This window comes from Trachinotus anak, unplaced genomic scaffold (assembly GCF_046630095.1).
Source record: "Trachinotus anak isolate AG129_WGS33_773 ecotype Australia unplaced genomic scaffold, CSIRO_AGI_Tana_v1 ptg000028l, whole genome shotgun sequence".
Taxonomy (NCBI): domain Eukaryota; kingdom Metazoa; phylum Chordata; class Actinopteri; order Carangiformes; family Carangidae; genus Trachinotus; species Trachinotus anak.
Genome location: NW_027273879.1, coordinates 10,222,274 through 10,236,605, shown reverse-complemented (window position 1 = coordinate 10,236,605; position 14,332 = coordinate 10,222,274). Strand labels below are relative to the sequence as shown.

The window sequence follows — 14,332 nt, the reverse complement described above, 5'->3', positions numbered from 1 at the left end:
ATTTCAGTTATACAGGCTGGCTCTTGATCATCAGAGCTTTTATTGTGAAGGCTGTAGATCATGTAGATGATACTCACTGTCTTTTCCTGCTGTCTGTCCCAAAGCAGGATTCTCTCTCTCTGACATCAGCTTTTCTGTTACACTTGAGGTGACCTACAGCTGTCTTCTTTACTCACTTATCGCCTTCGTAAAACTTTAAATAAAACAGAGCTGATATGGACAGAGTGTATCTGAAAGACTGACGAATTCATGAAACATTCCTGTCTTGTGTTTTTTTAGGCACACTTGCAGAGCAGATGTGATAGACAAACCAAGGCCACTGTGAGGGAGGATCAGAACACCTCCACAAACTTCCCCTCTGACAGAAACAGTAACAGATTAGGTTGGAAGGACACAGAGTACCACGTAAAGAACAGTCAGTGTGTTTCTACTGTACCACGCTCTGATGCAGCCTTTTCATCTCGTCCCTTTTTCATATCAATGGCTGCTTTGCTTTCAGGCTTTTGCAGACGGCTTAAATCTACTTCTACCTGTTTTAATAAAACCCCACCTCATCCACAGTGGAAGGAAGCTTTTCTTGGATTTGATTGATCAATGGACATAATGTGGGAATGTGCACATTATGTCAGTGTGTGTGATTTTTTTTTAGAGTTGATTGGGAAAACAAACCTACTGTTATTGAAAATCTGCAGTTGATATTGTACTGAAGAGAGCAGAGGACGATTGAAAGAGACAGACGGGGGGTGAGAGGGAGACGTCCATCTCATGTGGCACAACACTGTTCAGCTCTCTGACCACAGAGGCCTTCAGGGACGAGCTGCTGTCAGAGCTGGTTTTACTCTCCACTGGTAGAAAGAGTCCACCTTCAGTTACTTGATAATTAGGGGTAAAAAACTTATCACAGCATTCCAGACAACTTCACATCAGGCATCTTTGCTGTAGCCAATTAAAGAATTAACAGCTGTTCATCCAAACATTTGACTGTGGCCATTATTAATGCACTACGACTGAACAATGGATTATTCATATATTGTAACAGATTAAAATAATTAAATACCAAATCAGTGGTTATTAATTATTATTTATTTGACGATATTAAATTATGCATGAATGTTTTAAAGTTCCACCTGGTGTATACTTAGACAGTGGCCTCAGAAGATAAACTCCTCACTTGAACAAAGCTGCATCCGAGTTCCACAATCAGATGAAATCCATTTATGACTAAGACTGAATATTGCATATTTTCCTCTGTGACTTGTTTGTTGGTTTATTTTTCAGCTGTGAGGCTGATTATAATGCTTAAAGGATAATGTTGGTTATTTTCAGCCCAACTTGCCTCCCTAGTTTTTCCCTCCTATTCAACATTTAATTCATTAGTTACATTGACACTTGATACATTTACTCCATGCTCACCATCATTTAAACAACTAAATAAGTCCAAACAAAATTCCCTTGCATTTTTTCAGGGCTAAGTGGCAGCTGCAAAAGTTAACACTTTCAAGGATGAGCAAGTCCCGAGCAATAACATTTATCCTCCTTCTGGTTTATGAGAATACACCTGTACCGTATCACTGCACTTGCCCTGGCTCAGTTGTGCATATTTTGGTACAGTAGTTCACAGCAACTATTGCTGCCTGGAAATGTTATTCTTCACTCAGCAGATAAGTACTAAAGACTCACATACAGTACACCCAGTTAGCAGTGAGGTATATACTCATTACTTTTGAGCTCTTTATACATGCGTTAGTATATATTTTTTTAAAGACTGATATATTATGCATAACATTCAATGTCATCATAGACTAATTCTGCATTCAACAGGTTTATTTAAACATATTAAGTTGATTGTCAGAACTGTTGACAATACATTCTACTCCATCAGTAATAAACATGAAGAGAGTCAATGATATTATAAAGCTCAGGCTCTGAAGGTTTTGTATCTGAGCCAAACGTGGTAAATAGATTATTTTGAATATTGCAGCAATATACTGCAATATACACACACACCTCAAAACACTATGCACACTATGCACACTCACCCTAAATACAGCGGTGTGCGCGCGCACACATACACACGCACACACATACGCACAAACACACAGCACAAAGACTTCTTTCTGGTGAGTAGTGTTATTCTGGTTCCAGACTTCATGCAGGTACATTGACTCCGGTCCAGGACAGCAGGGCTGCTTTCATATTCACACTTTCTGTTGATTGCATTGCCATGGTAACATTGCCAAGGCAGGCAGAACTGATGCATATATATATATATATGCATACGCATATACATGCATATGCATATGCATATATATAAATATATATATATAATGAGCAGAAATGTTCAGATCTTTTGATTTATTCCCTCTTTAATTGTCTTGAGGTATGTGTACTTAAGTTTTACTCCTCTGACTTTGCTGGAACTAGGGCAGTGTCCAGATGTTCTGTTGTGCCCTGGTGCTAAAACTCAAACTCTCTCTCTCTCTGTCTCTCTGCACAGCCAACATGCTGGACACCATGCTGCTGAAGAACGGATGGAAGGGGGGATCGGAGCGAAGGGCGGAGGAGGGAAGCAGCACAGCCACAGTTTCAGCTCAGAACATGCTTTGGTGCCACTGCAACCACCACTGCCCTGAAAAATCAGTCAACAACACTTGCATGTATGGTGAAGCACATGCACTCAGCACTATGAAAATAATTCCCTGTATCAAAGCTAGTAAAGGCAACACAAATAGAGTTTACATCTAATTACCTGATTTGAAGTACACAAATATTTGCTTTACCTCCATCCCTTAATGAAAACCCTTCAGTCCAGCTAATTAGCATCTGCATTAGCTGAGCCATTTGCACTGGAGAGATTCATAGTTAAAGTGATTCCAGTGCAAACATGTATTACAGAAATGCAGATGCATATAATAAATATATTTTTTGTCATAAAAGGTAAATATATATATATATATATATATATAAATGCTCAGCTGAGTTTCTTGGATCCCAAAGGGACATCTTCAAATCTCCCACAATGTCTTCAAAAAACTTTTCAAATCTCCAAAAGTACCTGAAATCTGTCTTGCAAAATGTCTAAGTTTCAGCACTAGAGTATTTACAGTTTTACAACGTGTCTTGCAGTAGAGAAATAGATTTGATAAGGGTTAAGTCTCAATAAGCAGATTCAGTATGGGATTCAAATGAGATCAATGGCTGTTGAACCCCAACATCAGTGCCCACAGTGACTAATATGATGTATGTGTTTTGGCAGAACTAATGGTTACTGCTTCACCATGGTGGAGGAGGAGGAGGGCGGAGTGGTTGTGCTAACTTCAGGTTGTTTAGCACTGGCTGGCTCCGAGTTCCAGTGCAGAGTAAGTCCGATGTGTGTGTGTGTGTGTGTGTGTGTATGTGTGTGTGTTATTGTGCGTGTGTGTGTTTGTATTTCTCTCTAGATGAAAACTTCAACATGTTGATGTATGTGTGTCCTCCTTCATGAGCCATTGTTAAGTCTTTATGAGCTTTCCTTGGCTCTTTATGAGATCTGTTTAAATCACACTTATCCAGCCCCGCTATCTTTACGCACAGTGGAAAAACCTTTGGTATATTGTAAAATGTTCTCATTGGTAATAAGTGTGGCTGTAAATATTTGTTACTCTTGTGTCCTCATTAGTGTGTAGAAATGCTTGAAGTTTATGTTTTTGTGTGTCTGTGTGTGTGTGTGATAGGACACGGGAATCACACGTTCCAGGAGAACTATCGAATGTTGCACAGATCAGGACTATTGCAACAGAGACTTACATCCCACTCTTCCTCCGCTCATGACATCAGGTAAGACACATGTACCCACACACACACACACACACACACACACATTTGTTCACACAGGTTTTCACACACTGAAATCCTGCCCCACTTTAAAGTGTGAGTGGCTTTTAGAATGGGCTCATTCAAGCCATGCTGGGTGATGATGGGTAGTGACAGTTTAAACTGTTACAAACCACAGTGTGGTGCTGGAGTGAAGTGGCACATGCTGCTCCGATGGGGGAGAGAGAGACAGAGAAAGAGGGAGAGAGAGAGAAAGAGAGAGAGAGAGAGAGAGAGAGAGAGAGGGGCAGGTGAAACAGAGCCTGCAGGCTTGGCTTGTTCTCTCACCCTCTAATGAAAAGGACAGCCTCTCCCCAGGGCCTGCTTGAGTTTCTTGCCTCGGTACGGATGTGAGATATCTGTCCATCTGTCACTCTGCAACACACCAACACACACACACACGCACATTCTTTCTTTCTCTCTCTCTCTCTCTCGCTCCCAGTCTTTCTCTGTCACACACGCACTCACCATTACACTTTAACAGAGCTTCACATCCTTTGTTATGCCCTTCAAGCACACAGTGATGAACTCATTTGTCAAGTCAGTTGCACAGAAATAAAGGACGATTCCGGTTTTCTACAAATGGGGCCTTATTGTCATAGTTTGTACTCTCCAAAGCAATCGCTGAGATCTGAGAACAAAGAAACAGGTGGTCAGATGATCAGACAGGTTGTAAACCAGTCTATAGTTTAGCCACATTATCAAAACAACTTTATTTAATGGTAAATTTAAAGTGAGCGCAACTGAAATATAGATAATAATCCCTCATGGCATAACGACGGCAAGTTCTGTTCTTCCAAATAAGCTGAACAAAAACTGGAGCTATCCTTTCAGTCAGCGAGCCTGCAGGGGGTTCATAAGACACTTTGTTGTTCATGCAGATTTTCTTTGTCCACCAGTCCTTCGTACTGTGTGTGGTTGTGGTCTGTGCACACCATGAAGTGTCCCCTCTGTTCATGACTCCCTTGTTTTGTGTGAGTCTGATTGACAGGAGCATGACAGAGAGCCTAGAGCCCCAGAGCCACTTCAGGCCTCAGGGGTTTCTGTAGCGACGTCAGTGCGACACCTGATATGTGGGATTCAGGAAGGGGATGCGATCGATCACATGCTGGGGGTGGGGTGGGGGGGGGGGGGGGTGCAGGGCAGGGCTAGAGGGAGGAAGGGGAAAAAGGAGCTTGTCCCTGCCAATGAAAATTAGAAAGATGTTCGAGTCAATAACAATGAACAAATGACTGTCACCATCTATTCATCGGTTTCTAATTTTACCGACTTTCCTTCTTGCTCAGACCAGGATTATTCACATTAAGGATGAACCAATCAAAATGACACGTGACAGATATTTTCACATCTTCCCATTTTTTAGATTACGTGGACAGCAGTATCCAGTACATGGCTCTCTCCATCTCAGTCACAGTCTGCAGCATCATCCTCGGCCTCGTCCTCATCTTTTGCTACTTCAGGTGAGACACTTGAAGATAACATGTACAAGTGTCAATGAATTCACACTCCCTGATGCGCACGTAACACTGCATCACCTTTCTGTGCCAGATATAAGCGGCAGGAGTCACAGCCGCGCTACAGTATCGATCTGGAGCAGGATGAGACCTACATCCCCCCTGGGGAGTCTCTGAAGGACATGATTGAGCATTCCCGCAGCATCGGGTCTGGCTCTGGGTCAGGACTCCCTCTACTGGTAAGAAAGGAACAGTGCACATCTGCCTCGACACCTGAAGCCTAGTCTACATAACTGTAATATATTAGTGCATTTTCTCATACTTTTACCTAGATATTCTTAGAATCAATTTCAACCTGTTATATAAATGTACAGTATATTGCTTTATGCCAAATATATGCAAAATTATGATGAATAAGAAAAGAATGATCCCATTGATTCTGAACACAAAAAAAACTGCATTAGACTAGAAACTACATCATAATACAGCTATTCATACATATGAAATTTTAATAAATGATTTTAGTTTTTATCCCAATTTGCTAACAATAATTTTGTAAAACATAAACAATTTTGTTTAATGTCAATAAACGTTAATAGTTAATTATTGTGTAATTTTACTTTGAACTTTGAAGCACAAGCTTCAAATAACAAAATGTTCACTTTGAGGAGCATCGATGGTAACGCAGCTAATAACAAAAAGAGTTTACCAAGTGACTGCAATTATGATGCTTCAATTATCTGCAGTTCTGACAAAATGTTTTTAAATAGTGGTTTTAAAGGGGAATTACATAATTAAACAAACATTTTGTTTCCAGGTGCAGCGAACCATCGCCAAGCAGATTCAGATGGTGAAGCAGATCGGGAAAGGGCGATACGGAGAGGTGTGGATGGGCAGATGGAGAGGAGAGAGAGTGGCCGTCAAAGTGTTTTTCACCACAGAGGAAGAGAGCTGGTTCAGAGAGACTGAAATTTATCAGACCTTCCTGATGAGACATGACAACATCCTTGGTGAGGGAAAATGAACAAAAGTTTGTTTTCTGTCTCTGGGTTAGTTCAGGGTAAATCCCCAGGGGCTGATTGAAAGTCAGTGAAGTGTTCCCAAAAATGACCAAAAACATTGTTCTTGTTGTGTTATTATCTGTGCACTTGTGCATTTCTCAGTCCTGTCATCCCCACTTTCCAACCCCCCAGGATTCATAGCAGCTGACATTAAAGGAACCGGCTCGTGGACTCAGCTGTACCTGATCACAGACTACCACGAGAATGGATCCTTATACGACTACCTCAAGTCCAACACCTTAGACATCAAGTCTCTGCTGAAACTGGCCTACTCCTCCATATCAGGCCTGTGTCACCTGCACACTGAGATCTATGGCACACAGGGCAAACCGGCCATCGCACACAGAGACCTGAAGAGTAAAAACATCCTGGTCAAGAAGAACGGATCCTGCTGTATAGCAGACCTTGGGCTGGCTGTCAAGTTTAACAGGTACAAAACTGGATGTCAGACTTTTTTTCTTTTTTTTTTTTTTTTTTTTACAGTATCTCAGACATTTCCTAAACCATCCACAAATACATTTAACCCACTTCTGTCCTTCCTCTCTGACTAAGTGACACTAATGAAGTGGATATCCCTCCCAATCTACGCGTTGGTACAAAGCGCTACATGCCTCCTGAAGTGTTGGATGAGACCCTGAACAGGAGCTACTTCCAGTCTTTTATAATGGCTGACATGTATAGTTTTGGCCTCATCGTTTGGGAGATGGCGCGACGTTGCATCTCTGGAGGTCAGGGAAAAACTCTTTAAAGTCTTATTTTCATTTAAACGTGATGTATGTATGTCTAGATGTTTTCACCATGATCCTACTGATTCCCACACATATGTTTTTCCTACAGGCATAGTGGAAGAGTATCAGCTGCCTTATCACGACCTTGTGCCCACTGATCCTTCCTATGAGGATATGAGAGAAGTTGTCTGCATTAAGAAACAAAGACCTTCATTTGCTAATCGTTGGAGCAGTGATGAGGTATTCTAAGTGTTTTATATCAGTGTGTATTTGTTAGACTTAGAATAATTTTTCTTTTTTTTGGGGGGGGGGGGGCTTTTGTGCATTTATTGTAATATAGTGGAGACTGACAGGAAAGGGGGTAGAGAGAGGGGAATGACAGGAAAGAGTCGAGCACGTCGGGAGTTGAACCGGCGACTGCCTGCTAAGAGCGCCTTGCACTCACGTGGTATGCGGCCTAGCCGCTTGACTACCGGGCCACCCTATAAAATGTTTTTTTTGACGTTTTAAAATCATTTATTAAAGTTTTGTAGAGAAGTAATACATGGGATTGTAAGTGAGTGAGTCATGGGTCAGAAGTGTATCACACAAAAAATGGCTAAACATGGTTGATGATCCACTGGAGGCATTGGTCTTAAAAATTGCTTAATTCTAATATTTAATCCTTAATAATTTAACACTACTTCCAAACCCCTTATAATTGGTAGTACCTATATTTCTTTTATTTTAAACATGACAGTTTAAAGTTTGTTCTAATATTTTTATATTCTAATGTATATGTACTTATGTGTCTTCAGTGTCTACGACAGATGGGGAAACTGATGTCGGAGTGCTGGGCTCACAACCCGGCCTCTCGCCTCACAGCTCTGAGGGTGAAGAAGACCCTGGCGAAGATGTTAGAGTCCCAAGACATCAAAATGTGACAGAGTGTCAATGCTCTCATCAGCCAGAGACTTGTCACTGCCAATGGCACAGCACCATTTACACTGGCCAATAGAAGAAAGGGAAAAAAACGAGACTGTGAATGATAGGACAAAGGAAACCGACAGGGAGGATGACTAATGGACATAATGGTGGACGGGGAGCCAGAAAAATGAAAGGCAGAAGATTTATTATGTCTGGAGGCATCTGACCTCCCATTGTCTGAGTCACCTCTGCCTCAGACAAAGTGTTCAGGTTGTGCTTTCTGTGAAAGCTGAGTGGTTGTCGGGTCCAGACTGTCCAGGTGGGCAGGCAGACAGGGACCCTCGCAGGGGAGGAGGACTGAGATCCCTCTGATCAGTTCAGTACAGAGGAAGCTCCTGCTCTGCCCCTATAAAGCCATATAGCAGTATTCCATGTGCAGTCTTTTGTACCGTCACAGCTGCCTTCATGTTTTTTTTTTTGTTTGTTTTTTTATTTGACTCAGTCACTGCATGCTGTAATATCATAGCAGACTGTAAACTGTTTCAGTTCACTGTCTATTCCATTTATAGTGACTGTTCTCCATCCAAAGAAACGTCTAATTCATGCCCAGTGACCTCAAAGATGTAATTATTATTATTGTTGTTGTTATTATTACTATTATAAATATTATTATTAGAGAACAAAGCAAAAAAAGACTAAATTAATGAAAAACAAACAGAATTTTCTATATAGTATTTCAAAGTACATTTTATTTCAATATTAAGAGAAGACCTCTGGGTATTAGATCATTGACGGCTTTGTGAACTGTTTGTCCTTCAAGCTTCCAGAGCTGAGACATATAAGCCCTTGTTCTCCCTCATTGCCTCTACTTTCCACTCACAATTCATTTGTACATAGTTGAGCTGAAATCTATTGATAATTATTGCCTTTCTGGATGTTAAGATATGTTTTTGATGATTTCTGTGTACAGAATACGTCCTGTCCACTCTACCACTATGGCATGTGCCTTATTTAATCTGTACATATGTGATTACGAGAGTGTATGAGTGGATCTGGATAACATTCCCAAATAAAACAACTGTGTCTTGAAGGCTTGTCTGTTTATATCAGCCACGACTGTAAGATATGCGTTCATCAAACAATCCAGACAAAAAAAGCTCCCTGTGCACCCTTTCCAATGTTGCATATAAATATAATTTATTATTAGTCTTAAAAATTCTTTCTTACACTTTGTACAATAACTTGACAGATGAAATGCAAGCAGTTGCGCGGAACATCATGAGTGCCAGAAACAGACAGGCTACATTCTCACTATACACAATAATAATCATGAAGCTGAAGAACAACTAGGGAATGCAAAGGCTAGCCCACTGAGAATGTAAAGATTGTTTCAAAAGGATGCAAAGTTTGCATAGACGGCTTTACGAAAACTGGGACAACTGCCAATAAAATAAAAAAAACAACAAAGAACACTTGAACAGTCACAAGTGCTGCTGCATCAAAGGAATGTTGCATTTACAACTATCACTAATTTTTACGCACAGAGTCAGTGTCATCATAATATCAATGGCTTCTGTCATTAATGTACAGCCACAGAAGTCTGAGTTAAACTCTCCCATTCTCCTCCAAAATTACACGTGAATGTCACTCAGTTCTGAACACAGGAAATGACACCTTTTGAAATGACTTTGGACATTTAAATGATCACCTTGTGTATTAAATTTAATAATAACACACTTTATGTCAATTATTTGGTAAAAAGCAGTTGTATTCTGTTGCGTTGGTCCTACAAAAATATACTTATTTGATTCCCTTCTCTACAGGATCTACCTCTCGTTTCTGCCTGGTCTCGTCCACGAAGATGATATCTTGAACAACACACAAGTCACCAGCATCAGTCATGAATTTTAGTCAGTTGGGGAAAGTGATGTTGATTGCCTCCGATTAGGGGTAATAGACTGGTGGAATTAGCCAAATGACTTAAAAAACAAAAACAAAACAAAAAAAACATGCAAAAAAAACACAGAAAGTAAAGAAAAAAACAACCAATTCAACTTGTGAAAAATATTGAAAATATTGATTAAGACTTGCAACTAAAGAAGCGCACATACTTGAAAATCAATAATTATACATAACATTAATTAAAAGTATTCATTTTAGTTACGACAGCAACGCTAAATCTGTAAAATGGTTACATCATTGATTTCCTTCTGTACATGTAATTGTGGCTGACAGGATGAGTCATTACTGCAAGAGTCCACCAGGGGGTGCTATGATACAGTCAAACATAATGAAGAAGAAACAAAAAAACGTGAGGACACTACACAGTATTCCCTATCAGGCAGCATAAAATACAAAAAAAAAAAAAAAAAAAAAAAAAGATATGTATAAATAGGCATATTATTAAATACAATGTTATCACAGAACACGTACTCATCCATGGAGTTGCTATGGAGACTGATTTCTGGAGAGTGAGAGATGCTTCTTCTGATCCAAGCCGTGCTCCTTGGATCCTTTGACCTCTGATTGGGTGTCACTACTCAGACTGTTGGCAAGGGGCAAGGGCATCATCCACGTATCCATACAGTCCATCCAAATAACCGGACAGCTGATTCCAAGGAAACCAGAGCCAAACATTTCAAGTCGTTCCACCAGAGAGAGGAACCGCCAGAGAGAAATGACTGACAGAGAGTCTTGTTTACCCTCCCAAGTTTTTAAACCCTTTGTTGCCAATGTTTAACTGGGTCATGGCTGAGTAGACCTAGCTGTCTCTATCTTCTTACTTCTCTGAGTGTACACACACGCAGTGTCTGTGAGTGTGTGTGTGTGTGTGTGTGCATTTGTCACTGTGATGCCAGATGACTCTCCTGCTTTCAGGTGCCCTCCTCTCCCTCCCTCTCTTATTTTCTTTTTATGTCTTCTTCCTCCCTGGAATGTCACACTCCCTGGTGGGCAGATGTCAGTGCTCAGTCACTGCAGGAACAAGGCTGTCATGGCGTCCCATCTCCTCCAGTACCTGGGCAAGGCGACTGAGATTGCCATCGGGAAAATGCTGGGCTTCCCACAAATCCAGGATCACTCCAGTGGGACTGGATTTAGTGGCAAAGTAGTTAAGATACCTGAATGAAAGATTGTGAGAAAACAGAGGTAGAAAAATGAGGTAGATGGTCAACAGAAAGGAATGGATTTCCTTTAGGGAAAAGGACAGCTCTTGGATGGTGTGCTGACAGGTTATCTTCTAATGTAAAGATTCTCTCTGTGATCACCTACTTTTCTCCTCACCAAGGAAGTAACCTAGCCACAACAGGAAAGTGTTTGTTTAGAATCAGTGGTCATTTCCTTTCTTCCTGTTCTGATTTTCCTCCAAATTTACCCTTTTTTTTTTTTTTTTTTTAAAGTGGTCAGTTGGTTTAAACTGACTTTGACCTGGATTTTTTGCAGCGAGATCAGCGGTGCTGATTTTTGTACTTTACGGTACTCTACAGTTCTCTGCACAGCACAAAAAACTATAATCTGATTTATAAAACGTTAAGAGAAAAGTGGTGATAAAATGCAAATGAGCTGCTGATTAAGCACAGAGTCCTTTTTAAAAAGGTTAACTCTGTGCTAACTCAGTGTTTATGCTGCAAATGATATTTCTAAAATCCTATTTTTCACACAGATGTTTTTTTAATCTGTTGACCCAGTTTATGGTATTCAAAATAAACATTTGAATTCCAGTTTTTTAATCATCATTAATATCGTTATCATTTGACAACATTAAAATGGAAAATGAGCTATAAACTAGTGTTCTGTATGAGTCATCGGTGTGGGCTGTGAACGGGCTTGGTTCAAGTCTCTCCCCTGCACTCTCCGTTATTTTCACGCCACACTCCGTCAGTGGTCTCGTCAATCTGCAGCTGCTGCCTGTGATAAGACCGCCCCACTGAGCTGGGACCTTATAAATGGACACACACTGTACCTCCATCACACACACAAGACTATCAAAGACACATGGGTGACGTTTTGAAAAGAGGAGTGTCGTTCTATCTTCGTCTCTCTCTCCCTCTCTCTTTACGTCTGGCTCAATTAATCTCATTTCAACAGATGCTAATCAATAGGAGTCACATTCCCAACGAACAATCACAATCAAATAAAAAGAGATTAGTTATCTACAATTAGTCATTTGGCAGACGCTTTTATCCACAGAGATTTACAAGTGAAATGAAATCTGCAATATCTACAGTTAATATCTAAATATCTACAGTTTTATTTCTCATATGATCTTGTTGCCTCCTTCTAATAAAAAAATACTTAAAATTTCACATTTTGTGTATTTTGTATGTTTTTGCTCATTTTAAATGAGTCACTCTGATTTCCTCATTTCACCTCTTTCAGTTACCCTTGTAAAAAATAAATAAATAAGAAAACCGGTGACAGCCTGTTCCTATGGCCAGACTGTGATCACTGAGGGCCTAAGTCTGAGTCACTGTCTCACTCCTTTTCTCTCTTGGGCCGCCCTGTTCCTCTACCCACCTGTCAAGGTTAAGTTTGTGGGCCAACATCCTCCAGTCATTGCCCCTGGTCTGCGGAGCGTCCAGGCTGCCACACAACTTCTGTCGGATGGAGACTGGGATGCGAAAGGCATTGGGCCCAACCAGTGTGGTGATGTTACTGGCCGGGTCCAGCAGAGACGTGTCAATACTCTGGGAATCCTGCAGACAGAGAGAGAGGTTGAAGGAGAGACACAGAATCCAGCAGTGGCATTCATTCAGGCTGCAGGCGGCTTGAACATAATTTAACACCATCTCACAAAACGAAACATAATGTAGCTCAAATTGATTTGTAGCACAGAAAATGTCTAGTTCTGTCTTCTATAAAAAGTGAAAATCATTCATTTCATTGCCATCCATTTATTGATGCAAGCTGAGTGATTTTCAAATATATTGCATCTGGAGGATTAAGTGCTGGAGGTCTGACTACAGAAGCGAGAGCAAGACCAAGAGACAAATGAACCAAGGCCAGGCGGGGACACAGCTCTTCACTACATGTACTGTAATTCATCTCATTACTGAGCACAAAGCCTGAGTACTCCTCCATCCCTCAAGCTCTATTCTCCTGGCCAGATGGCCTTTGTGAAGCAAGAACAGCATGACTGCAGGGTGATTATTCTCTCTGCTCTGCATTGGTCTGTCATAGGCAAGACTATATGAAGGCCGCAGGGTCAAGACTCCCTGTCTTCCATCCTGTCAGTCTTTGTGAGCATTGTAAAAGAAGGAAAGAGCGCATGGGAGAAAGAGTAAATTCACACAAGTATCTCTCACAATATAGGGACAAAGCTGTGGAGGAAATGCTTTATCTCTCAATGCAAAGTTCACATGACAAGAGGGTTCAGAAGTCGCGCTAATCTTTTTGCGATGCGTTGCTCATATCTAAACAAGGAGAATTCTTTTACACTCACACTGTTATGAATTAAATGGAAAACTTGAGTATCAAACCCTACCTCTGACAGTGTAGTGTCCAGCTGAAAAATCTGTCCTTCTCCCTCCACTTGGCGCACGCATATCTTACAGGCCAGGTCCACGGTGCTGGCAGAAAACCGTTCCAGGGTAAAGCAACAGTGGAGGTTCCTCTGTGAACCATTCCACACTTGCTGAAAGGAAAGCTCCTGCAATTATGTGAAGGAGGCAGAGGAAGTTACTCAGCTGTCGGTGAGCCCGTGACACTGTTTAAGGCCTTTTTCGGAAAGAGTGCACGGCCACTTTACCTGGTACTTGGCTAGTAGCTTGCTCTTCCACAACGTGTGAGGAACATCGTGGATGGAAAGTCTCAGGTTGTGGGTGCTGTCTTTAAAGTTAAGAGTCTTTGGTTCATCCAACAACTTCCCACCCATCTGCTTCTCCATCTGCAGGACTTCCTGAAATCACATAAACACACTTGATCAGTATAGGAAAACCGTACACGCTGACCTCAAAACAATCTTTACTTTGCTACTTTTGTGCTGCTACCAGCTGTTGTTGTTTGTTGCAGCGGTTTCTTGCAACTGCTCTAATGAAAATTTATAAATGAAATGTTATTTTTATAGCATATTCAACACTTTCCCTCAGGGCTTTATGACTCTCAATCCTGACCTGATATCTGAAAACCAGCTTCAGTGTCCTTGCAGCAGGATCACTATCACTTCTCATTATCCATTCCCAAACTTAATAACCATGTTCAATACCCCTCCTCAGTGTAATAATCCTCCCTTATCTTTCCTCCATGTAGGTAGAAGGAGGTATTAAACAGAATCGAGGTGAGGAGACAACAGTGGAGTATGGGGATAAATTTGGCTTATGTTGTGCTACATCTT

The 14,332-nt window shown here is 41.0% G+C and overlaps 2 protein-coding genes across 4 annotated transcripts in view; one reads left to right on the top strand and one right to left on the bottom strand.

Annotated features, from left to right (window-relative positions):
• bmpr1bb (bone morphogenetic protein receptor, type IBb) overlaps positions 1 to 9,091 on the top strand; it is a 51,196-nt gene extending 42,105 nt beyond the window's left edge. The window contains exons 5-14 of the mRNA XM_071466847.1: positions 2,498 to 2,657; positions 3,257 to 3,359; positions 3,714 to 3,816; positions 5,216 to 5,312; positions 5,401 to 5,545; positions 6,124 to 6,316; positions 6,500 to 6,797; positions 6,920 to 7,095; positions 7,205 to 7,335; positions 7,893 to 9,091. Of these exons, the coding sequence (XP_071322948.1) occupies positions 2,498 to 2,657; positions 3,257 to 3,359; positions 3,714 to 3,816; positions 5,216 to 5,312; positions 5,401 to 5,545; positions 6,124 to 6,316; positions 6,500 to 6,797; positions 6,920 to 7,095; positions 7,205 to 7,335; positions 7,893 to 8,018 (1,532 nt within the window). The 3' untranslated portion in view covers positions 8,019 to 9,091. The remainder of the gene's footprint in view (positions 1 to 2,497; positions 2,658 to 3,256; positions 3,360 to 3,713; positions 3,817 to 5,215; positions 5,313 to 5,400; positions 5,546 to 6,123; positions 6,317 to 6,499; positions 6,798 to 6,919; positions 7,096 to 7,204; positions 7,336 to 7,892) is intronic.
• Positions 9,092 to 9,696: 605 nt separating this feature from the next.
• Positions 9,697 to 14,332, bottom strand: part of unc5cb (unc-5 netrin receptor Cb) — a 109,361-nt gene continuing 104,725 nt past the window's right edge. For all 3 annotated transcript variants that reach the window (XM_071466836.1, XM_071466837.1, XM_071466838.1), the window contains 4 exons: positions 13,748 to 13,897; positions 13,484 to 13,648; positions 12,517 to 12,695; positions 9,697 to 11,120 (listed from right to left, as the gene is read on the bottom strand). In XM_071466836.1, the coding sequence (XP_071322937.1) occupies positions 10,961 to 11,120; positions 12,517 to 12,695; positions 13,484 to 13,648; positions 13,748 to 13,897 (654 nt within the window). In that variant the 3' untranslated portion in view covers positions 9,697 to 10,960. The remainder of the gene's footprint in view (positions 11,121 to 12,516; positions 12,696 to 13,483; positions 13,649 to 13,747; positions 13,898 to 14,332) is intronic.